Raw genomic sequence first — 24,135 nt, forward strand, 5'->3', positions numbered from 1 at the left:
AAGGTAATGTGGTTTATTTATTTTATTTTTTTTATTTTTATTTATTTATGATAGTCACAGAGAGAGAAAGAGAGAGAGGCAGAGACACAGGCAGAGGGAGAAGCAGGCTCCATGCACCGGAAGCCCGATGTGGGATTCGATCCTGGGTCTCCAGGATCGCGCCCTGGGCCAAAGGCAGGCGCCAAACCGCTGCGCCACCCAGGGATCCCGGTAATGTGGTTTATAAAAAAAAGATAAAATGGCAGTAGACATGCTTTATTATAAAAATACGTCCTCCCCTTCTCGAAATAATATCATGTACTCAGAAATAAATTAGACAATATAGTGTTTGGAACAAAAAATGGAGTGCAATGAAATATATAACCAGATGTGAACGGAAAAATTACTAAGTTGGATAATCCAGTATTAGAGAGCTTGATATCTTTCCAAAGAAAATTTATATATATATATAAAACCCTGGAGATTACATCATATTGAAATGAGTTAACTTTCATATTAACTTTGAGAAGAGGGATTGGAAGAATCAAGCTCTGACTGAAGATTCCTTTCCTTGTACATTCCTGAAGCTGAGATTTTGAAGACACAATAAAAAATGTGGCTGAACTCCAATATCTCTAAACAAATGATGGTTGAAAACACATGTAATTTTATAGTTTAAGACTAAAATCTTGAAATGTATATGATACATTGGTAGACTGTAAAGTTTGCTTGGCACAGTATTAAGTTAATGTAAGGACTATATTATGAAAGATTTACTCAATAAAAGCAAACAGTGGGTTTTATATAAAACCCACGCACTATATTTGGGGTTCAGTAGGACTTCATTACAAGCAAGGTTCACTAACATGTTACTCCAATACTGCATTATCTCAAATTATTCACCTCTGGTATAGGACTACCAGAAAATGAGATTTTATCACAGTAGTATTTCGAAATGTTTTCACTTGGTATCTTTAGGAAATGAAATCCACCTAGCTGTGCACATTCAGTGCCTCTCTCCGGGTTTTTTTTATACATGTATGGATTATTAAATAAATTCAACAGTAGAAGAAATTCAATGGTAAACTAAATGAGAATTCTGATAGCTAAGAAAATCCTGACTTTTAATTTTTAATAAACAGAAAACAAAAATAATAACCACAAGCAAATTTCCAGACCAGTTGCTACTGGAAAGCAAACAAACTAAAAGACAAAACAGAAGCAGTTATTAAACATGCTGTCTAGCCAACAAAAAACATGGTACCTACAATGACATCATTTCATTTTATTTTATTTAAAATATTTTATTTAAATTCAATGTGCCAACATAGAGTATAACACTCAGTGCTCATCTCATCAGGTGTCCTCCTTAGTGCCTGTCACTCAGTTACTCCATCCCCCCACAATGACATTTTTTTAGATGTAAACCCTCATTCAAAAGAGAATCTTTAGTTTATTTGCAAATTGCAAATTAATCATTTGATTAATTATAAATTCTGTATCTTTATTTTTACTTTTACAAGTTAATTTCCTTTTTAAAAGTCTTTTAAACATATTTATTTATTTGAGAAAGAGAATGAGCAAGAATGAGAGAGAGAGACAGAGAGAGAGCCCATAAGCCAGGAGGTTAGGTGGGAGGGGCCTAGGGAAAAGGAGAAGCAGGGTCCCCCTAAGCAGGGAGCCTAATGCAGGGCTCAGTCCCAGACCCTGGGATCATGACCTGGGCTGAAGGCAGACGCTTAACTGACTGAGCCACCCAGACACCCCTCTACAAGTTAAATTCTGAAGTTCTGATTTAATACACACAGAAGACACTGTAACTTCTACTATTTTGTAGTACATTTCTTCACTTCTTTTACACTGTATTCTTATTTTGTCTCCTAATGGTCACTTCCCTGACACCTTTTTGCAGAAAGCAACCACTTTAAAATATTCATTTCATTATTTTATAGATATTAAGCTATGCCTTGGCCATTCACAGGAAAATGTTATTTAAAATTAATGGATAATTGAAAGTGCATTAATTATCAAGAGAAGCGAAAAAGTAAAATAAATACCAAGATAAAATGATTGTTAATTACATTCCTGTGAAGTTACTTAAGAAATACAACATTTATTATGTAACTAGCTTTCTGAGGTTACTGTGCTGGAGAAACTTACAGAGAAATAAGTTAGGGAATACCACATTGGATGCAACAATGAGCTCACTGTTTTGGTTAGTAAGAAATGATAGTGACTGATGATGAAAGTCTTTTTCTTATGTCAATGTAATCTATCTTATGATGTAAAATGCTGTTCATGATAGTGTTTTGTTGTTTTTAAAACAACCCTATAATACTAGGGAAATGTCTAGGAGAACAGAAAACAACAAATTCAGAACAATTTATTCTGTAGTTATTACTTTGCTATGAATGACTATTTAGTATAGAATATACAAGCCTGAAGGCAAGGAACTTTGTCTTATTTAAAACGACCAAAGATTTTAACACCATGGGGACCCAAGTTAACAAGAGAAAAAAAAAAAAAGAGAGAGAGAGAAAGAAAGAAAAAGAGAAAAGAAAAAGTTTTGAGTTGAAACAGATAACCTGAAAAGACTTTATTAACCTGGAAACCCGAGCGGTCCAGTCTCATGGTTTTATTCCAAGGGGGGAAACATGGTCCAAACAACAAAAGCAGATAAAGTATAATTCAAATCCTTGCCTTTTTCATATAACATTAACATAGATTCATTCATAATCCAACATACCACAACACTGTCTCCCACTTCCTTTCTTGCACTGTTCCTTTACTCTTTCCACATTGCCCCATGACTCTGTCACACCAACTTCTCTCTCTGGCTCAGCATCTTAGTCTCTTTCCCCATTCACTTTCTTCATTCTTTTACATAGAAGAGACTTAGCCTCTATGTAAAATGACTTAGCCTTTCCCTCAGCCAAAGAAAATCTTTTTCCTTTGGTTTGGAGGAGGAAAAGGGGGAGCGAAACTGAGCAGGTATGAGGAGGAGGAAGGAAGATGACAAACACTCACCCATTAGTACTTTTCTTTGAGGCACCATAGGAAGAGGTTTCATTGCAAAATGTAAAACCAAAATAATCTGCTATGCCTTCACATAACCTCACTATCTGTTCTGGGAAAAGGTAGTTGTTTAAAAGGTGCATTAGTAGAGTTGATGGTTTCAACTGTTTGTGATATTTTGGGTGTTTCTCAGCTGAGAAAGCTGCTGAAAACCAAGTGAAGATAGAGCACTAACTGCTTCCTCCCTAAAGTGTAAGGGGCAGGCTTCTTATTTTTAGTATCATAGTAATGTCTCTGATAGTTGTCTTTTCTATTTGTGGTAAATAATACCATTTGTTTTAGGGTACAGCATGACACATTTTACAAACATCTTAATTATTCTTTCAAAAGATAAGAAGGGAAAAATAGGATCCATAGACTAATGAAAGTATAAGAGCAATTAACCCTGGACCCTACTATCAAATGGTATTTTTAACTAGCCACTTAGACTCATTTCTATTCCTATGCTACCTAAAGACTCGTGAAGTAGATTGAAAAATTAACAAAGTAGCTTAAATTTGTGATCGAATATAGCATCTGCTCATTTTTCCAACATCTTTCTAGACGGTAGAGGGTAGACTTTTTAGGCAACTTAAATTTACTCCACTAAGGTACCAAAACTAAAAACAAAATAAAAAATGGTGGAATGGTTACAGGCAATACAGTAAAATGGAAGGCGGGTGAGATGTGCTCATTGTAGATATGCATTTCAGTTCTGACCCTGCCACTTACTCTGTCTGGCCTGGACATTTCACTTCCTATAAATTAAAGTTTCTTCACTTGAGACTGAACTAATTAGAGTTCAGAGCTGGTCCAGAGCTTTACAAGTTGATTCAAATATGTTATTTTAAAGCAAATATGGAGACTGAACTAGAAGTCTTGGGAGTCTTATATCACTAGAGTTCTACAAAGGAAAATTTCCTTAAAATTCCTCTGCATTTCTAAACAGACTAAAAATGAATGTAATTTAATCTTTTCTTGGTGGTTGAGGGTCAGCAATAGAAAAATTATATGATACAGTTAAAGGCCATTGAGTTTGTAAGATCTCCTTGTTCCCATATAAAGTGGCCCCACACTGCTGACTGCTTATATGAATGGCTTTGTGTATGTGTGTGAATCTTTTTATTTTCAGCTATTGTTGTTTACTGATGTTTTCATTGTGTCTGTTTATAACATGCGGCCTTGTTTTTAATACACTTATTGAGAGGTAAAATACTCTTCTGTAAAGTAGCCTGCAATTGCCTCAAGCAACAGCAGCAAAGTAAATGTTAGGTTTGTTCAAGTCACCAAAGTTTGCCTGACGGTTAAGTGAGGTATTTCTGCTACTCTAGAATAGTAAATTCATTTTCTTCTGTTTTGTCCTCTGAGACTACGGAGGGTACTCGTTAAAGTATACTTTCTTTAATGCCATCTGCTTGAAGACAGTTATTTTTTTTTTAAGATTTTATTTATTTATTCATGAGAGACACAGAGAGGTAGAGACATAGGAGGAGAAGCAGGCTCCCTGTGGAGAGTCTGGTGCAGGACTCATCCCAGGACCCCGGGGTCACGCCCTGAGCCAAAGGCAGATGCTCAACCACTGAGCCACCCAGGCTTCCCTTGAAGACAGTTATTAAATAATTAGAGAATCTTTCCCCACTGTCCAAATTAGTCTCAACCTTTAATTATGTGTCACATTTTCCAACTAATTCTTCTTCATTATAACTAGATAAATCACTCTCAATGCTTTCACATGCTTCTTAAACTATAGATTTCAAAATCAAAACTACAGTTTACCAATAAAAGACTTGCTAATTTCTATTCACATTGCTGTTAATATACCTTAAAGATCTTAAAGCCTTATTAATACTTTTGATATTATTTCTATTTTACCAATGGTTGATATGACAATACACACATACTTTCAATTGAAATAGTAAATTTGATAGGCTGAGGAGACTGAAAGAATGTTCCTACTAATTACTTATAAAGCTTGATATCAGTAGCTGCAATTCTTCTGAGAAATAAAACTGATGAGTGGGACTGTGTTTTGGAATTAGGTCAGTATTTTAAAGCAAGAAGACTCTCCCTCTCTTTCTTCCTCTTCCTCCAATGTGCTATCTTTAGAAGTCCCCTCTCACCCTAAGGGTATGTGTAAGGTATAATGCAGGGGTGCTCATTGTCTGTTCTATAAAAGTTTGGCAGTACCAGGAAACACTTTGGTAATCAAAGCTGTGTTTGAAATATGTGCCTTAAAATAACACATTTCTTTTTTTTTTTAATTTTTATTTATTTATGATAGTCACACACACAGAGAGAGAGAGAGAGAGAGAGGCAGAGACACAGGCAGAGGGAGAAGCAGGCTCCATGCACCGGGAGCCCGACATGGGATTCAATCCTGGGTCTCCAGGATCGTGCCCTGGGCCAAAGGCAGGCGCCAAACCGCTGCGCCACCCAGGGATCCCAAAATAACACATTTCAATAAATTACAAAGCTTAATCCATTTTACTTATACCTAATAGAAGCATAATTTGGATCTTACCTCATTTGTTTTATGCACACAGAAAACCATAGCACCATGCTCTGCTCTTTGGACCAGCTTAATTTCTAATAAGTTCTCCCTACTGAAGTTCCTATTCAGAAATTCCAAGGCAGTCTCATATCACCACCTTTAGTAAAATGAATTTAAACCTCAGTTTCTGAAATCCTATTTGTTCCTTTATTTTGACATAGCATAGAGGAACAATCTGTTTTCCTCTCTCTTACCCCCTACTACAACATCTGTAACTATTTGGCTAACATCATCATCAATGTCCCAGAAATAGTGTATAGGAATTGAAGGAAGTGACTTAATATGGGTGAGAAAATATGTATAGAATTTAGGAGCTGATATTTAGGTTCAGGGGGGAAAAAAACTATAAAAGTCACATAACTAAAACAGGGAAAATGTTTTTATGTAAATATTATTTAAGATAGGATCTGTTTCTGAGAGTCATCAAACTCCCCTATAAAGAGAAGATAGAAAATTATTCAAAATAATATGAAGGTAATGGTACATGAAAATTATCTACTGTGTTGGGGTAAATTTCCAGGAGTCTGAGTTGTTAAGATAAATTCTCATAAGCTTAAAAGTGGGACCAATGAAAGAATTCTATTAAAATCATTCTCAAACATAACACAAGATAATTTTATGTACACTTATTATACTTCCCACATGTCATCTTATAAATTGTGTGTGTGTGTGGTGTAGAGGGTTGAAATAGTGGTAGTGGTAGTGACAGTGAATTTATTAAGCCAAATATTTGAGTTATTCTCCCAAAAGAGGAGGGAGGTAGTGATTTACATGATTGTTTGCTATTAAGACTCAAACACACCTACCATGCTTAGGTTTTCTCTTATGTTTTTCCATTTTTGACAGCTGTCAGTTTACAGATGTAATTATTTTACCTAAGCATCACAAACACTGCATTAGTATCTTCAGAAAATATACTGTGAAAGCTGCAGTTTCACTGTCCCAAATCAATTACTGCATTCTTAAACTTGCAGTATATTCATTTGTGGGCATTGAGGCAGCCAGTGGGAGGTTATTGATTGGAGTATAATGTCATGTGTAGCAGGAGAGAAAGATGAAAAGTGTTTTCTGCTTAATGGGTTGGTATTAAGTAGGTGGGAATGGCTTCTAATTAGCCAACAATTGCTGTGTTTCCCAGTTTCCCTCCTTTCCCTCCTCCTGTCGGTCACCAGCTGCCAATCTGCCCCCATTTTTTTTTTTTTTTTATTTGGAGTTCATTGCTCACTGCAGTGAAAGCCTTTGTTTAAAAAGAGGGCTCCCAGGGTCTCAGCTGCCTGGGTACAGCTTGCTGCCTACGATGAGTAGCAACTGTCAGTTTATTTTATCTCAACCTTTTCATCATTCTGTTGAAACTGATCGGCTGAAACCACCTGAGAGACCTGAGGATTCCGCACCTTCCAGTCATTAGCTAGGACTGCAGTCTCTCCCCACGTGGCAAGTCAGCCGAACACTTTCTGAAATACAGTCCACTTTAACCCCATCTTTCCTCCGGAACACGGGAGAATTCTGTCCCTTTTTTTGTTTTGGAAGCTGCATCAATGGGAGACGATTCCTTTGACATATGGACATAGGAGTCAGGATAGCTCACTTTGGCTAAGGGGTGAGGATAATGTTGGGGTGACAGGCTTTGCTACGGTGATACCACTGATGTGGGGAGCATTGTTCCAGCCACAGCAAAAGCAAACGCAGAAATGGAAAACACTTTACAAAGTGACTTTATGACATCTTAAGCCCAATTCTGTACAAACATCAGCTGTGCCGGGCCGAAGCCTGATTCTGATTCTGCACGTGTGTGGTCCGTAACACGGCTGCTTAGCGGGTTTCCCATTTCACTTTAGAACTGAGTAAAGGAAAAATTTCCACACACTTTAGTGATACTTTGAAAACCTTCTTTAAAGAGACGTCACCTAATCTGTTGTATCCAGAGTGCATCAAAACAAAGGACATGATGAGAAATTCCACCCATGCCACAGTGGAGGATGATGTTTAGTGAAAATCAGTGATGTGCAAACCTAGTGAAAAATGATGCTGTTATATCCCACTTAGGATTGTAGGGTTGTGAATACATGCTATTTAACATTTCAACACGGGTAGCAAAGCTTTTGGGGGATGTGAAGTTATCGAAACATTTAGAGGGAGAAAGGAACGGTAGAGAAAAAGATGATTATTTCTGATAAATGCTATGAAGTGACAAATAACAATTGGCAGGGAGGATGAGTTCCAGAACTTCCACTTGTTTTCAAAATAAAGACCTAAAGACTGTGAAAGGAATAGATGTCCTGGTTTAAAGTGCTTTTCATATTTCATATGTGAATGTATAATATTGCTGAGAAATGTCATCTGAAGATCCACTCAGCGAGCTTACATACATGAGTGAAGTATCACATATTCATGCAGAAAAACTAAGCTGGCATTATCATCACTTTAAAAGCTGAAAAACTTTAGAGCAGTTCTCACACATTAAGAATCATCTAGAGAGCTTGTCAAAAGCAGATTCTCAAGCCCCTGCGATGGAGATTCTTAAGTTTGTGGTGAGGCCTAACAACTCCTCCCACCACCAATCAGGACATTTTGATACAAAGGTCCTTGAGTTGCACGCTTGAGAAGATGCCTAGGGCTTTTTGCAAAGTTTAATTTTCCACAGGGTATTTTAAAAAGCTTGCATCATAATAGAAAGTGCAACAAATAGAACAATTTTCACTTCCACGTCATTTTTTCCTCCTAATGACCTTCTACTTATAATTGCTTTGAAAATCATTAAAACGTGAAATAGACTCAGCTAGACTACAACAGAGAAATACCGAAGAGCCCCACACGACATAGGTATTGTTTCGTGGAACTCTCGATTCAAATATGTATTCTATTGTCACAAGGCAAAAAAAAAAAAAAAAATACATCTTACTGTAGGTTTTAGTCAAAAAAGGCCACTGCTTTACAACCTGTTTTTGGCACCGCAGCCAAAGTGACCCTTCTGAAAAGGAAGGATCTCGGAGTCCTATTCTCAGACCTCAGTGAGAATGTTCTATCACAGCCGGGCCGGAATGGCGTCCCAAGTCATCACTAGGGCCCGAAAGGCCTAACCTAACTGGCTGCTGCTCGAAACTCAGGGGGTCCCTCTCCCACCGCACCGGTTCCCCGCGCGGCATTTGCTCCCACCGCCCTGGCCTTCTCGGGCCCCGGATGCCTTGTCCAGGCTCGCTCTGCCCTTTCAAACAGGTCTCTCTGCAAACCAGCCTCTTCGGAGGGGCTTCTCGGAACCTTCGGGCCCCCGGCCCCCCAACCCGGTCTGTCCTCTTCACCCGCTTTATTTTTATTTCACAGCACTTAGCACTACTTCTAGGGATTGCCAGCCAGCATCTACACCTCCCTTCCCGGGTTCAAAAAACTCTCTCTACATTGAAGTGGAAACCTGTTCCCGGTGGGGCTGGCTCCTGGGAGTCCGCTCCCACTCGCCTCCCAGCCCCAGTCCCGCCAGCCAGGCCAGGCCCCGCCCCGGCCCGGCCCCGGCCCCGGCCCCGGCCCCGGCCCCGGCCCCGGCCCCGACCCGACCCTACCCCCTTCTCCACCCTCCCGGGCCCGCCCCTTCTCCTACCCCCGGCCCCGCCCCTGCCCCCACCCCACCCCCTTCTCCTATCCCTCCCCAGGCCTCACCCCCAGGCCCCACCCTTCCCCCCCCGGGCCCGCCCCTTCTCCTACACCCCGGCCCCGCCCCCGCCCCGGCCCCACCCCCTTCTCCTACACCCCGGCCCCGCCCCCGCCCCACCCCCTTCTCCTACCCCGGCCCCGCCCCCTTCTCCTACCCCGGCCCCGCCCCGCCCCCTTCTCCTACACCCCAGCCCCGCCCCCGCCCCACCCCCTTCTCCTACCCCGCCCCGGCCCCACCCCGTTCTCCTACCCCGGCCCCGCCCCGCCCCCTTCTCCTATCCCTCCCCAGGCCCCACCCCCAGGCCCCACCCTTCCCCCCCGGGCCCGCCCCTTCTCCTACACCCTGGCCCCGCCCCCGCCCCGGCCCCACCCCCTTCTCCTACCCCGGCCCCGCCCCCGCTCCACCCCCTTCTCCTATCCCTCCCCAGGCCCCACCCTCTTCTACCCCCCACTCCCTTCTCCTACCGCCCTCCTGCGCCCCCCCCACCCCCACCCCGGGCCCCACCACCCACCCCGCGCACCCAGCTGGGTTTGGAGGCAGACGGGGAGCTGGGAGCTGCGCTGCGCAGGGTCCACCCAGCAAGGGGTGGCGTCAGGCAGGATCCCAGATTCTAAAACCTCCTTAAGACTGCTCATGACAAGAAATTAACCTGCCCACGTGTATGTGCTACTTAATTTTTTTTTCTGGACATTTTTTTTTTTTTTTGCAGTTATATAAACATGGCTTTAGAACATACAAACCTGAATGATTTGCCACATACGGATCCCTTTGGTATCCCTGTTATCAAGTTTGTATAAATATTTACGTCTATCTAGTTATTGAAATACCCTTCAGCTAGATCTATTTGTAAATATACATCATTGCATTTATAGGTATTTAAAATTTGTTTTAATTTTAGTATATGGCTTGATCTTTCTGTTTTACTTCAAATCAATGTGCTAAAGAAGAGCAAAAGATTTTGAAGAAAGAGCAATAGATTTTGGTCCACCCATCTTTTACAAATTATGTTTTTGTTGGCATGTACAGAGAAAGCTACCCAGTACAAAGATGATCTATTTTTTAAGAGGAAAATTCCTATGTTAGATATAGAAAGTGACAGTATTATGCATAATTATCTATGCAATTACACTTGCACATGCTTGAAAATTTTTAGCCAGGAATGCTTAATAACATTTGCATGGTTAAATGAGACAGCAGAAACAACTGGAAAGGCCTCAGGGCATGGTCATCTATTTAAGCATCCACTTGGATTTTCAACATAATTAGTCATATAATTGTGTGCCTAAACTTAGTAGATTCATGTAAGTAATTATAAATTATTAAAAAGCTGTGCATGTGTTTTGTTCTCTATTTCCTGCCAATCAAATTACTAAGGAATATACTATGTTCACATTTCATCAAATAAATCTCCAAATAAGATTACAATGTAAAGCCCTGGATGAAGGTGAGTAAGCAAGAGAATCCATTCAGATGAGGTATAGTTAATAGAGTTATGTGGACATCCATATTTTTAGAAAGATTTCCTATGATCAAATCATAATATAAATCTGTTCATCTGTCCCTAAGAGTTCTAAGAATAAATGTTTCTTTTGTTCATATTGTAGTTGACACAATGAATGTTTTATGTTTATCAATTTTGTTTTTTAACTTTATTTGATAACTGAAGGTTGGACATAATAGCTTCTATTGTATAGCTGATTTCCTCCTTTTCATAGTTCTATTAGTGGGTGATGGCAAAAACTTGGGCCAAATAAATCTGAACAGTAAAAAAGATTAACCCCCCAATTTTATAATGGCCATTTGATCTCGTCTCCCCATTTTTCTCACCAGTCCTCTTCCTGACTACTGATTTTGAAGCTTCATCTTACTTCTCCACTGCTTTTCTCCCCATTATCATGTTAATATCTGGGTTGAAAATGTGGAGATTTAAGGAAAATTGTGTATCCCTTCTCAGGAGCTCATCTAATAAACAAGACTGGAAGACCTCTGAAAGTGTTGAACTAAATTTCCTTTGATAAGAGTACAAATTACACTTTATTAGCTGCTGGTACAATGGAACACATAGTCATAATACAGAGAAATCAGACTTATCTCACTAAAGGCAAACATTAACCAATCTTTTTCTCATTTTGGGTGCCTGATTCCATTTTAGAAGTCAATAAATGCAAGTCCTTAGAGGCATCACACTTAAGTAAGTGAACTTTAGTTTTCCCTATTGGTTTGATAAAGTCCAACTTTGATTACCTTAAGGGCAGGATGAGAGAACATCTATTTGCTCAGATTTTTTTTTTTTTTATTGCAGATTAGAGTAAAATGAAAGGAAGAAAATACCTGAATATCCTGTAGTGAGTGACAAAGGATTTGGAGATGGTGAATATTGGTCAGTGCTTTTAATGTTTATTTCATTGTGACAGTAGTTCAGAGGATTCAGAAAGTAAATGTGTTCATGTACATTTGCAGTATTTCAAGGATTCATTTCAGGAAGGTCAAGACACTGGTCAGGATGGACTGACATTAAAATTAAGAAATATGCTAGCATTTCTTCTGATTAGATTCTTGCTCAATATTTCCACACTGAGCACATTGTACCCATCCCCGGGAGGCAAACATCACCCATGAGAAGTGAAATATACACCCAGTCACCGTTAGTCAAGTCAGTCATCATAAAGAGGCATTATAAATAATTTCTAATTTCTGAAAGAATATTTGCAATGAAAAATACGTTTTTTTTCCTATTAATTATGCTAAAGAACCTAGACTATAAAAACATTCACTCTTGTCTGGGAGTTAAAAATATAGGGAGAGCAGAGTAAAAGAATTTAAAGGAAAATGAATCCTGGGACCATGGATATAATTTTTGATTGATGTGGCTTAAAAAAAATCAAACTTCATAATAATGAGAACACAAAGGTGAAAGGTAATTAGAAAAATTCCCACACAGTACTCCAAATCAGAGAAACTTAGGAAAAAATCTGAAGCTAAGAAAATTTGTTCCTTCAATATGTTCATGTTTTAAATATTAATGTCACTTTTTTTCAGGAGACATTGTATGGATTAAGAATCACCTGAATTGTTCTAATAAAGCCTTACTACACAAGGATTAAATACACATCTGAGAAGATTTTTTTTGCCCCCAAATTCTAGTAATGGTAAGGAAGTGTTTACCTAAATTGGCACAGTATTTGGAATCCATGACCAAAGGTAAAAGACATAGCTGGAAGCAGGGGTGAGACCCCTCCCAGGGAATGAGAGAAATATAAACAGGGGACAACGGGATTCTCTCAGAACTTCAAACCCTAGCCTTGTACTGGCACAGCTCAGGCATTTATTCTGGTTTTGCTATTGTTTAACCAACCAAAAAAAAAAACAAAAACAAAAAACTTTTCATAAGCTTTTCAAACTAGCAATTAAAGATGGAATTGAAACAAACCAGATTAGAAAAACCCAGTTACATTTTTCTTGGAAGTGGCGATTTCAGTGTACCTTGTGGAAAGTTAAAACTGGTAACACCATCAGCTACCAAGAACTGTGAGCAGAATCTAAAAGAAGTATAGTTTTTGTTTGAGCAATCAAGAATTCTCTTTTATTGAACCAAGGCAGCAGATAGAGAAGGAGGCTCTCAGAAGGGGAAAAAAAAAAGGAAAAAGGAAAAAAAAAAAAGATCTTTCAACCCGAGGGATCTAGAGCTACATTATTATTTCCCAATAAAGTAAGTATTAGTTTTCTGAAAAAAAAATTTTGATTCCTAAGGAAGCAAATGTGTCACTTGTAGAAAATACATGAAGATGGGGGAACTGTATGTAAAAGAAGAAATCTGAAATTCAGGCTCACACTCTGCAGTCTTTTTATTTAAAAATTTGGCTACAATTAAGTATTGATTTTGTCTTCTTTGGCATGTTTTGTCTTTGAAATTATTTTGTTATCAGTTACAGAAGCCATTGAATTCTCTAAGCTCTTTCTTAAAATTTATTAGAAGTGTACTTTGATAATCTATCATGATTTAAAATGAGATTAAGAGAAAAGATGCATCTCTTAAGTTTTTTGACAGTAGCATAGAATCTATAAAGAATATATTTTAAGTGTAACTCCCATTTGTCTTATCAAACTTGTTTTCTGTGACTAGAAATGGAAGTAAAACACAAAGGATTTTTAAGAATCTCTGCCTTAGAAAGAAGGCACAAGCAGATTCAAAACCTATAAACACACAATTTATAAACTGTCATATAGAGAAATAGCTATCTCAGTTCTCCCCCTGGAGCTCCCAATGCTGCTATCCAGGGGCCGTCATGGAGAATCCCGAAGCTTGTAGAGTTAGGGCAGGCTAAATTAAGCTGTACTAACAAACAACTCTGAAAATCTCAGTGGTTCACCACAATAAAAGATTATTCTGTGTTCACACAAAGTCTGCTGCAGGTCTGAGTGGCATTCCAGGACAAATGTTCCACATGTAGAGGTTTACTGCATCAATCTTGTTGCTCTATAATTTTTAATAATGCTTCCACGATGATCACTGCAGCAGGGAGAAAAATCAGCTGTAGGATCTCAGGCAGGCTCTCCTATGCCTACACCCAGAAGTAACTTTTGACCATTGGCCAGGACTACTCATGGAGCCCTGCTTAGCTGCCAGATGAAGTCTGGCACAGTCTTCCATGTGCTCACAAGAGTAAAGAACCAGATATTGGTAAGCACTTGTAATTTCTACCCCCTTGAGCAATGGTTACTGAACACTCTGGAAATCATATGCAATAATTGTAGGTTTTTCTGAAGAGAGGAGAGAGACCTTAGCTTTCATCAGATTCTTTAAGGGGATAGTGATCTGTCATCTAAAAATTCTAATAAGCTTTTAAAAAAATGTACAGATTTATATTGAAGAAAGGAAAGCTTTGAAACTCAGGAGTAGCTTGGAGAAGTTGAATTTAGGGCGAGTTCCCAGACTTTAGACGACTGGTCATGTGTTGGCCTCATTATCCACAATTATTTTGCCCCACACTGCCTGAATGATTTCAATTATACACTCTACTACAAATATCCTAAATTCTGGCAATAGGTAATCTTCTGACGTTTACAAAATCCTAATTGCTCTGAATAGGTTAAAACACTTTCAGTCATTCACAATATGGTGTGAATCAGATTTATCTGATTGATTTCTTCTAACAGTGTTCATAATTTTTCTCAAGGATCACTGTCCTGTGCTGCCTGTTGTCTGATTTCTGCAAACAATTGTCTTATATATTTTGTTTATTTTTTTAGTTGTTTAAGAAAGGGGGTAAATCTTTTTCCTGTTACTACCTCTTGGCCAGAAAGAGAGTCCCACTTGTTTCTTTTCACCATGACTATTTTTATCCTGACTTTAATTAAATTGTCATAATCTTTTTAAATGTTAGACATGACCACTAAATATAAAGTAATGTTGCAAAAAAAATGCAACACCTTGAGAGAATTCCTGAACTAGAATTCTAGAAAACTAGATTATACGTCCATTTTGTCTTTCAGACATGAGTGCATGAGTGCATGTTTCGGGACCTGAGGACATTGGAAATAAAAAATGTGGAGCAAGTAATTTCTTTAGTACCACACAGCTCAATAATTTCATGATTCCATTAAACTCAAAAAAGCTCAAGAAGATTTTATCTCATTTTCAGAAGACAGAAGGAGGCTGTAGGAGTGATGCCAGATTGAGGAGGGTAGAGACAGACGCAAACAGATGTGCATGAAGAAGGGGTAGTAATGAATAGATAACCAGGCATCTTCAGGAATCGGAGGCCCCCAAAACAGTGAGGAAAAGGTAGGGGTTGAAGAAGTGCTGAGGGGAAGTATGACACAGGGTTGAAAACAGGAGGATGGATTGAAAGTTTGCAGATCAAATAGTGCACTAGGTTTAGCGACTTCAACAGTGCCAACCAGGGACAGGTAAAACTGTGTATGACAGCAGATAGCTAGCAATTCCTTTATTAAAAATTCTAGCAGAAAGATCAAATATTTATACCTGGAATTTTTCAGCTGTTTGATATATTAAAATAGTAGTAGTAATAATAATAACCATAATAAAATTCCCTTTTGTGTAAACCCACAGAAACAAGTATTTATGGGGAAAAAACAACAAATAAAATACTCATGAAAATCTAGATTGAACTCTTAAGGACTAAAATACCATATTTATTTAGAGATGCTCCTACTGAGGAACTGGCAGTTCCAGATAAATCTTATTAATGATCTATTTCGAACCTCAGATAGAGACACTTGAATTGAAAACTTTGCCCAGAGTCACAAAGCTAATTAGTGCTCAATATGGTATTAGAACCCAGGTCGCTGGACTCTTGCATAACATCCTCCCTCAATTACCCAAAATGCCAGTAGGATGAGCTTTGATTCAGTCAGATTTTTCATCAGCATCTTTTTATGTGTCATGTTTTTGAACACTTTATTAGAGACAGAGGTTTGTTCTGTACAATAAGGTGCTATAAAACCTGCTTGCTGACTTTTTGGCTAATTCCAGAACTTTCTCCTCATTGTTGGGGTTATTTAACTGAAGTAGCTGATCAAAGTATAATAGAACATGAGGCTCACTCATGAATGTGGCTTTTTCACATTCATTAAAAGGGCTGAGTTCATGAATAAAAAATACAAGCAAAGAACAGGGTAGGAAAACGTGGCTCTACATTAAACCAACGACTCAACATTAAATCAATAAACGAAGGCCTGAGAGACAAACTCATGGTCTTGATTGTTTTCTTTTAAGAATATTAAATGATTTGTAAAATGAGAGTGGTATTTTTGACACTCAAGGAAACCTTTACATGTCATTTTGTAGAAAACAGTGTCTTTACTGACTAGCTAGGTATTCATCTATTCCCATACTCAGGATTTGCATCCTGTTTCTTTGATATAATTTACATTTGACTAAAATAAGAATGTACATTAAAACCATGCTACTGATATTATCAGTGAAGTGATTAACCATGTTGGCATCGAAATGGCTGTAATTATATTTCTAAGTTAACAGTTTTTCTTTTAACGTTGCACAAGAAAAGCTTTTGCTTCTCTGTCACTGTTCCACACCTGGGTGTATAATCTCCACAAGGCAAGATGAATTAGCTTTTCATTAAAAAAAAATACATTTCATGATTGTAGACATAGTAGTTTCAGTAGGAAAAATAAACTATCTTCTGGAGAAATCAGCAGAAATTCATAGACCCTTAATCCTTCCAGAGCCAACCAATTTTTGTTGCTTCAGGCTTGAATAATTTTATTGAACTGCAATAAATTTGAATTCCTTCTAAATTCCTAAATTTGGGAGGAGAAGCTACTCTTATTTTACTATTAGAAAGGGAAGGAGGAATGTGAAATCATTGCAACTGCATCCGAGAGTATTAGAATGGTAAGAAGGTTCCTATATTTGCTGTGTTCCCTCTGAAAGGTACAAAGAGGAGAGATGATTGCTGGTGAATCACTGTTCTATTTTATCTAGAGACCTGAGTGCTCTCACTGCTCTATTCCCTTAGGGGGTCATGTTCCTCTGCTTAAAGGAATATTGCCTGCTCTGTGAGCTAATGATTTGTTTGGAGGATGTAAGTCTCAGAGGTGGAGATAACTGCACAGCTTTTATAATGTATCTTTCAAATCTTTGATCTGCTTTTTTCTGAATACACGGGACCCCTCAATGGCAAGATTAAAGATGCCTCTTTGGAGAAGAAAGGCAAAATTTGAAAACCTAAAAGCTGCTCAGATTTCCAAATAATATTTCTGTATTTCTTCATTTTGTCAACATGACAGTTGGTGTTGTCCTGCATTCATGGTATAACCACATGGTAATCAAAACAGTATTGGATCATAGTTGTTTGGTTGTTGTTGTTTCTCCAAGGAGGCGTGGAACTATGAATCCTGTTTTAAAAAGTGGTTAGTGCAAACTCGTTCATGGCTAGGACATACATACTCATTATGAATTCTATTTAATTTAACAAATATTTACTTGGTACCTAGCAGATGTTAGACATTATGCCTTCTTTTGTAGGAAACACCCAAAATCATAATGTGTTTTCAAGACACTTGTACTCTCACTGGGAAGATAAGGCAATTACAGAAATGGCCATGATAAGATGTAAATATGGCAAATGAAAAGTACTTGAAGAGAAATGAATGGCACTCAATGTGGGAACAGAGAGAAGAGACAACAGTCAAGTAAGGCAGGGATCAGGGAGGATTTCAACATTTGAGAAGGACCTTGCAAGACCAGTGAGATTTCTCTGGGTGGGGTTGGAGTTGGAAGTAAGGTGATAATAATGTATGTGGTGGGTATCTGGGGCACGAAGGGGTAGTCAAGGGAAAGGAGGTGGTCAAAAAAACCTTGAGAAGCTCGTACATAATTCGTAGGCAGTAGGAATCCAATGAAGGTTTTGAAGCAGAACAAAGAATAATAAGAGGTGTGATTGAAGAAAGATATTTGAACTATTTACAAAGCAGATTTTACTGTATTTTGAACTAAAATATGTCTATGTAAACAAGCGTCCTATAGGCTTTATTTCCAAATAGAACAACTATCACTAAAAATGTTAAACATGTCGGTAGTAGAAGAATTAACTTCTCATTTATATTTGAATCTGAAAGATTATTATTCTTCACTTTTATAACAATGTAGCTCATAAATGCATAGATTTCTAATCTCAGTCAAATGAATCAGGAAGGGGTGTACTTTTATAGCATTTCAGAGAATTTAATCTTCCCCATCATATGAATAGCTGAGTTCTTACTCTCTGAATAATATTTTGAAATGCATTTTTTTTTGCTTTACTCCTAAGCCCTGTGAAACCCAAAACACCCTTATCAAAAATGAGGATAAAATGTAAAAAGAATTTTTAAAAAGATAGCTTTATAAAGAAAAACAAAAAGAATTTTGAAAAGTCCCAAACAGGATTGCAGCAAACAGACCCATGGTTCTGACCAGAGAAGCTAGTTTTGAGTATTTTTTTCATGATTATTAGGATGATGGCTAGGGCTGATTCAAGTAAATCTGAAAAAGTGAGTAGCCCAACTTATTCTCTACCAAACCTTTTATCAGAAGAAGTAATCTAATAGATAGATGGATCATATTTCCTCTGTTTTAACTCCTGGGCAGACAATATGACGGAGTAAAGGGAAGATAACTCAAAACTACAGAACAAGCTCTCAAATGTATGACGACACAACTTACTTCCAACTCCAACCCCACAATATTATCTAAAAGTGGTTAGTTTAAAAAAAAAAAGTGGTTAGTTAATAGTTACCTGTAAATATTTGTTGGGCACTTGAGCACATTGAAATTTAACAAGCCATCTGTTTTTTAAAGACTTTATCTTATACATATATTTGGAATGAGACCTTTACTCATTTCATAACGAGAGGACAGACGGTGGTAAGTGGCATTCTACTAATGTAAAAGAAGCAATAAAGTTCCTTTGTCCAACTGACTGTTATTTACTATTTATTCTATGGAGAAAATAAATACCAACGAGCTTATTGTTTCATCTAAATGACCTAAGGGGGGAGAAAAGAGAGTTCCAAGCAGGAGATGTTTCTTTCCATAACAGAATTTTGCCTATGATTCCATTTGATATTCCAAAGCATCCCTAAAATATTTTGCTTTAAAAAGTTTGAATTACTGGAGCACCTGGGTGGCTCTATTGGATAAGCTTCTGACTCTTGATTTCAGCTCTGCTTCTCCCTCTTCCCTCTCCCTCTGCCCTCCCTCCCTTTCATGCTCTCTCTCTCTCCAATAAATAAATAAAATCTTAAAATTTTTTTTAAAAGTTTGACTTACCAACAATTATGTAACCCAAAGTTCTGTCATAAGCAATACTGTTACAAATTTTAAAAATCCTATTCTGAAGTTCTTTTTGTTTTTAAAGATTTTATTTATTTATTCATAGAGACACAGAGAGAGAGGAAGAGACACAGGCAGAGAGAGAAGCAGGCTCCATGCAGGGAGCCTGATGTGGGACTAGATTTCAGGACCCCAGGATCACGACCTGAGCTGAAGGCAGATGCTTAACTGCTGAGCCACTCAGCTGTCCCTATTCTGAAGTTCTTAACTGAGGACTAGTGGAGCCTAGTTCAAGTTGACACATAAAAGTGACTCTCACATCACCTCTAGTTATTTGTTTTTAATTTACTATTTTGACTAATTGTCACAAGAAAAAGTACACAAGAAAAGAAGTGGAGTTAAGAAGAATTAATATTAAATTTTTTCTAAGTTAATATTCTAACTTGAATTGCTCAAATATAGGAAAATTTACTTCCATTAGTAAAGAGTACAATACTAATTGCATTAAATACTGATTGACATCTGTGACTTGTTCTTGTCAATAAGGTATAGCACTGAACGTTTTTAGAAAAACACAAGCTTATCTCACATTCCTTACAACTGATTAGTGCATATTGAGTATTTAAGACAACCGAAAAAAAAAAAAAAAACTTGTCAGGTTTAACTAATCATTACCACATTTTGCTTTCCTTATCATCAAAGGTACAAGATAGCATGAAGGCACATCCAATACTTATGTAGTAAAGAATAGATAAAATTAAAATTACCAATAAAATCAAAATCACCAATGGAGCCATTAAGAATGACACAAAAACTGAAGCGTTTTCAAAAACCAAAGTCTTACCCATAGTTGGTTCACATGCAATTTTGCTTCTACTTTCCTTCCAGGACAGCAGGAAGTCAAGGCTAGTGAGATCTGCAGACTCGATATAATTGTTAACTCTCGGCATAATCTGATGAGCTTTTGCTATTCCATAATGAACTTTCGTCTCATCCATTTGACGCAAGTTTGTTAGCTCTGCTGTTGTGTCAAAAGCTTGCTGAAAGTATTCGGAAGCTTTGTTGTAGTATCCCTAAAAACGTAAGAGAAATCATTTTTTTCTTAATTTTTCATTCTACCATTCCACATATCTGCTCACTGTGGCATGTACCACACTGATCTTTCAACTGTTAGAGCATTCATCTTCTAGAAGAAAGAGATGGAAAAAAAAAAAAAAAAAAAAAGAGATGGAGGGCAGGGTCTCTATTAGAATAAGGTTCTCTTAAAAAACTGTGATTACTAATTATACAATATCTAGAAATTAAGATACTAAAAAAGGTTTATCTACTAAGTTGAACTATTTGAAACAAGTTAAAAATGGTCAAATGATAGCATTTTCATATGGCTCAACCTGATAAATGGTAGCAAAAATAAGTTTGGGGAAGAGTGATCCCATTGATTTGGATGCAATTTTCCTACTTGTAGCATTGGATTTACCTAATGAAGTATTTTTTTAATAATAAATTTATTTTTTATTGGTGTTCAATTTGCCAACATATAGAATAACACCCAGTGCCCATCACCCATTCACCCCCACCCCCTGCCCTCCTCCCCTTCCACCACCCCTAGTTCGTTTCCCAGAGTTAGGAGTCTTCATGTTCTGTCTCCCTTTCTGATATTTCCTACCCATTTCTTCTCCCTTCCCCTCTATTCCCTTTCACTATTATTTATATTCCCCAAATGAAAGAGAACATATAATGTTTGTCCTTCTCCGATTGACTTACTTCACTCAGCATAATACCCTCCAGTTCCATCCACATTGAAGCAAATGGTGGGTATTTGTCATTTCTAATGGCTGAGTAATATTCCATTGTATACATAAACCACATCTCCTTTATCCATTCATCTTTTGATGGACACCGAGGCTCCTTCCACAGTTTGGCTATTGTGGACATTGCTGCTAGAAACATCGGGGTGCAGGTGTCCCGGCGTTTCACTGCATCTGTATCTTTGGGGTAAATCCCCAGCAGTGCAATTGCTGGGTCGTAGGGCAGATCTAATTTTTAACTCTTTGAGGAACCTCCACACAGTTTTCCAGAGTGGCTGCACCAGTTCACATTCCCACCAACAGTGTAAGAGGGTTCCCTTTTCTCCTAATGAAGTATTTTTATTTATTTTTATTTAAGATTTTATTTATTTATTCATAGAGACATAGAGAGAGAGAGAGAGAGAGAGAGAGAGGCAGAGACACAGGTAGAGGGAGACGCAGGCCCCATGCAGGGAACCCGATGTGGGACTCAATCCTTGGTCTCCAGGATCACACCCCGGGCTGCAGGCGGCACTAAACCGCTGCCCCACCAGGGCTGCCCCTAATGAAGTATTTTTAACCAGTTGCTGTTTCAGTCACAGCAAGAGATCATTTTCAACCAATTTGTTTAATCAGTGGCCACTGAAAATAGATGTATTTATCTGCTGATTTGGTCATCGTTCTTGTTTTCCCCGTTTGCTTATTATCATTCTTGACTAAGAACATTGGAGGTATTCAAGATTTCTAAAAAATATGATCCTGATGGCACTAGCACAGCTCATGGTCATTTAAATGTTCATCTCTCCTCTAAGTCCTTTACAGCATTTCATTGCAAAAATTCGAGGTGTTTTTTTGTTTCTTGGGTTTTATGGGCTTTTTTTTTTTTTTTTTTTTTTTTTGGTCTCCTATCCTCCTAAAACCTATTGTCCACAATAGTTTTCAAAGTGTCAGGACCAGTGCTAAGTACTTCATATATTATGTCATTAACTTTCCTAAGTCATCCTGTGAGGAAATACTATTCTTTTTCTACAAATAATGAAATTGAGCATCAAAAAAGACCCTATATTCTGCCACCCTCCAAATTTTCTAAAAATCCTTGTGAAAAAGTTTTTCTCAGTGGAGGCTATCATTTTTAGGATTGAACCTGCACTTTTAAGACTCTAGGGAACCAAGTTTCCTTTCTTCACTGACTTGTCTTATTTCATCTCCCCTTCTGTCTGCTCCTCCCTTCTCTTCCCTTCTTATTCTTCTCTTTCTCACACATTAGAAAACATGCATGCACACACTTGAGATGAAGCCCTTCTAAGAGGGAATATTTTATTATAAGTTTTCAAATGATTTTCTCACATTTTATGAAGGAACTGGTAATACAAACACCATTGGAGGAGCCCTATACCACACATCAGTACAGGCAAAATGCACACTCAACTCCATGCACCTCTGTATAGTCATGGCACACTGACAGCATACCGATTGGATACAGATATTGCTAGAAGGAGGAGGGGAGAAAGGATTTGCATGATGGTTATGTTACACTAGCAGTATAATACCATGTTATAGACCCACAAGGAGAGTTTTGTGAACTCTTTGTTAAAATGGCCCATTCCAATTAAACTTACTCCTTTAAACAGCCTCTCTATGTTTAATCAATAATAATTTTGGTTCATTGAGGTGAAAAATTATTTCTTTTATTTCGAAGTGTAAAACATAGAACTTATATGAGAATACGGTTACTTAAAAAATAAAAGGATATCAGAGACATTTGTATGGCAAGAAAATTATGTGATTGAGAAAGAATATAGACATTGAAGATGACAATAAAACTAGTTAAAATTTTGGATTGTTCTGCTGAACAGCAAAGAAAAAAGATAAAACAGATGAACATATGTGACTAGACCAAACACTTCTATTTTTAAAAACAGAGAAGTATAAATATCTAACTGTTGTTCTAATTATACTTCTAAGCATTAAGCTATTTATTGCTTTCGATGAAAGTCTTAATTAGGAAATTAGGGACCATAAGTAAATGGACATATATTTAAATTTCCAGAATTATTTTATATATTATTATGTTAGAATGAACTAACTCATTCATCAGGCAACTACTATGTACCAAGCTCCATGCCTGGCAGTGGGGATTCAGCAGTTAACAGAATTTACTATGCCTAAATTTTATATTACATTTTTTTAAACAAGTGTTTTCCCCACTAAAATAGGAGTATTATCATTATTCGTAATTATTTAATTATAATTATAATTACATATAATTATTCTTACCTGAGCCTAGTATTCCATCATTAGGCACATACACAACTACCATAAAACTGGTATCAGCCTAAATTTTTCTAGTTTAAAACCCTATTAAGGAAATACATTAATTCTTCTCAGATGCAAGCATTTTTATACATACCATTTTGGAATGAGATTTTTTTAATGTGTGTTGCATTTCTAGATTTTCTCTTCTTAAAGAGTTTAATATCTAAATTTAATCTCTTCTCCAAAGGTTCTGTCCAATGTTCTACAGTTCAATTCTGTTATCAGTTAATCCTTACCCTATTATAAAATTCAGAAGACTCTAGTAATTAATCTTGGCAATCTTAAATATGAATTTGAGAATATATAAGTGAATTAATCACTTATTGAATGCATCTTTTGGAAAAGAGAACTTGGTATTATAAACATCACTGGTAAGCATTTAGGGGACAATGTCAGGACAGGATCTTGATGCCATCATAGACCTTTGTTAAGCTTGCATTATTACACTATACTGTAGAATTTTCATGCATTATTCTGACTCTTACCAGATCTTTCTCAGTGTGTCTAATATGTCACTCTATCCAATAAGCAAGCTCAAAAATAAGTGAACATTTTCCTAGTACTGAGGAAAAACCATTTTTTACACATTTAACTATGTGATTATTATCTGATCTTATTAGGGAGTGAAAAGTCTCGTAAAGGGCCTATATCTAGTTATTTTCCCTAAAGCTCTCTGATTTGACTAATTGATCACATCAGGAGGGGGGATGGGTGGCCCATTGTCTATGATTATATAGTAAAAGGTAAACTAATTAGGATAAATGATCTTTTAAAGATGTGCTAACTTTATAACAACACTATAATAACTAGAGAAGTTAATTCTAATATTTTTCCAAGTACAGTCTTATAAATGTGGTCTTAATATTATTTCTTAGAAAAGATTATAAAGAATACAATTAGAATACATTGCATGAGAAATATGGAGCCAGAAAAGAGATGATGAGGGCAGTATGTAGAAGTCTTAAAAGGCAGACTGGCAAGTACCAGGTTTGCATTTAAAGATTCA

General features: G+C 37.4%; 1 protein-coding gene and 1 long non-coding RNA gene across 5 annotated transcripts in view; one reads left to right on the plus strand and one right to left on the minus strand.

The window, feature by feature from the left end:
* Nucleotides 1-24,135, minus strand: part of TTC29 (tetratricopeptide repeat domain 29) — a 243,319-nt gene that overhangs the window by 68,466 nt on the left and 150,718 nt on the right. For 3 of the 4 annotated variants that reach the window (XM_038558949.1, XM_038558950.1, XM_038558951.1), the window contains exon 11: nucleotides 19,871-20,099. In XM_038558949.1, the coding sequence (XP_038414877.1) occupies nucleotides 19,871-20,099 (229 nt within the window). Of the gene's footprint in view, nucleotides 1-13,678; nucleotides 13,741-19,870; nucleotides 20,100-24,135 lie in introns of those variants that run through there. The other variant, XM_038558952.1, reaches the window with a different exon arrangement.
* LOC111090081 lies at nucleotides 11,200-12,654 on the plus strand. The gene is made up of 3 exons (XR_005370826.1): nucleotides 11,200-11,421; nucleotides 11,533-11,610; nucleotides 12,270-12,654. It is a non-coding gene; the product is annotated as an uncharacterized LOC111090081 (long non-coding RNA).

This window comes from Canis lupus, chromosome 15, assembly GCF_011100685.1.
Source record: "Canis lupus familiaris isolate Mischka breed German Shepherd chromosome 15, alternate assembly UU_Cfam_GSD_1.0, whole genome shotgun sequence".
NCBI classification, from domain to species: Eukaryota; Metazoa; Chordata; class Mammalia; order Carnivora; family Canidae; genus Canis; species Canis lupus.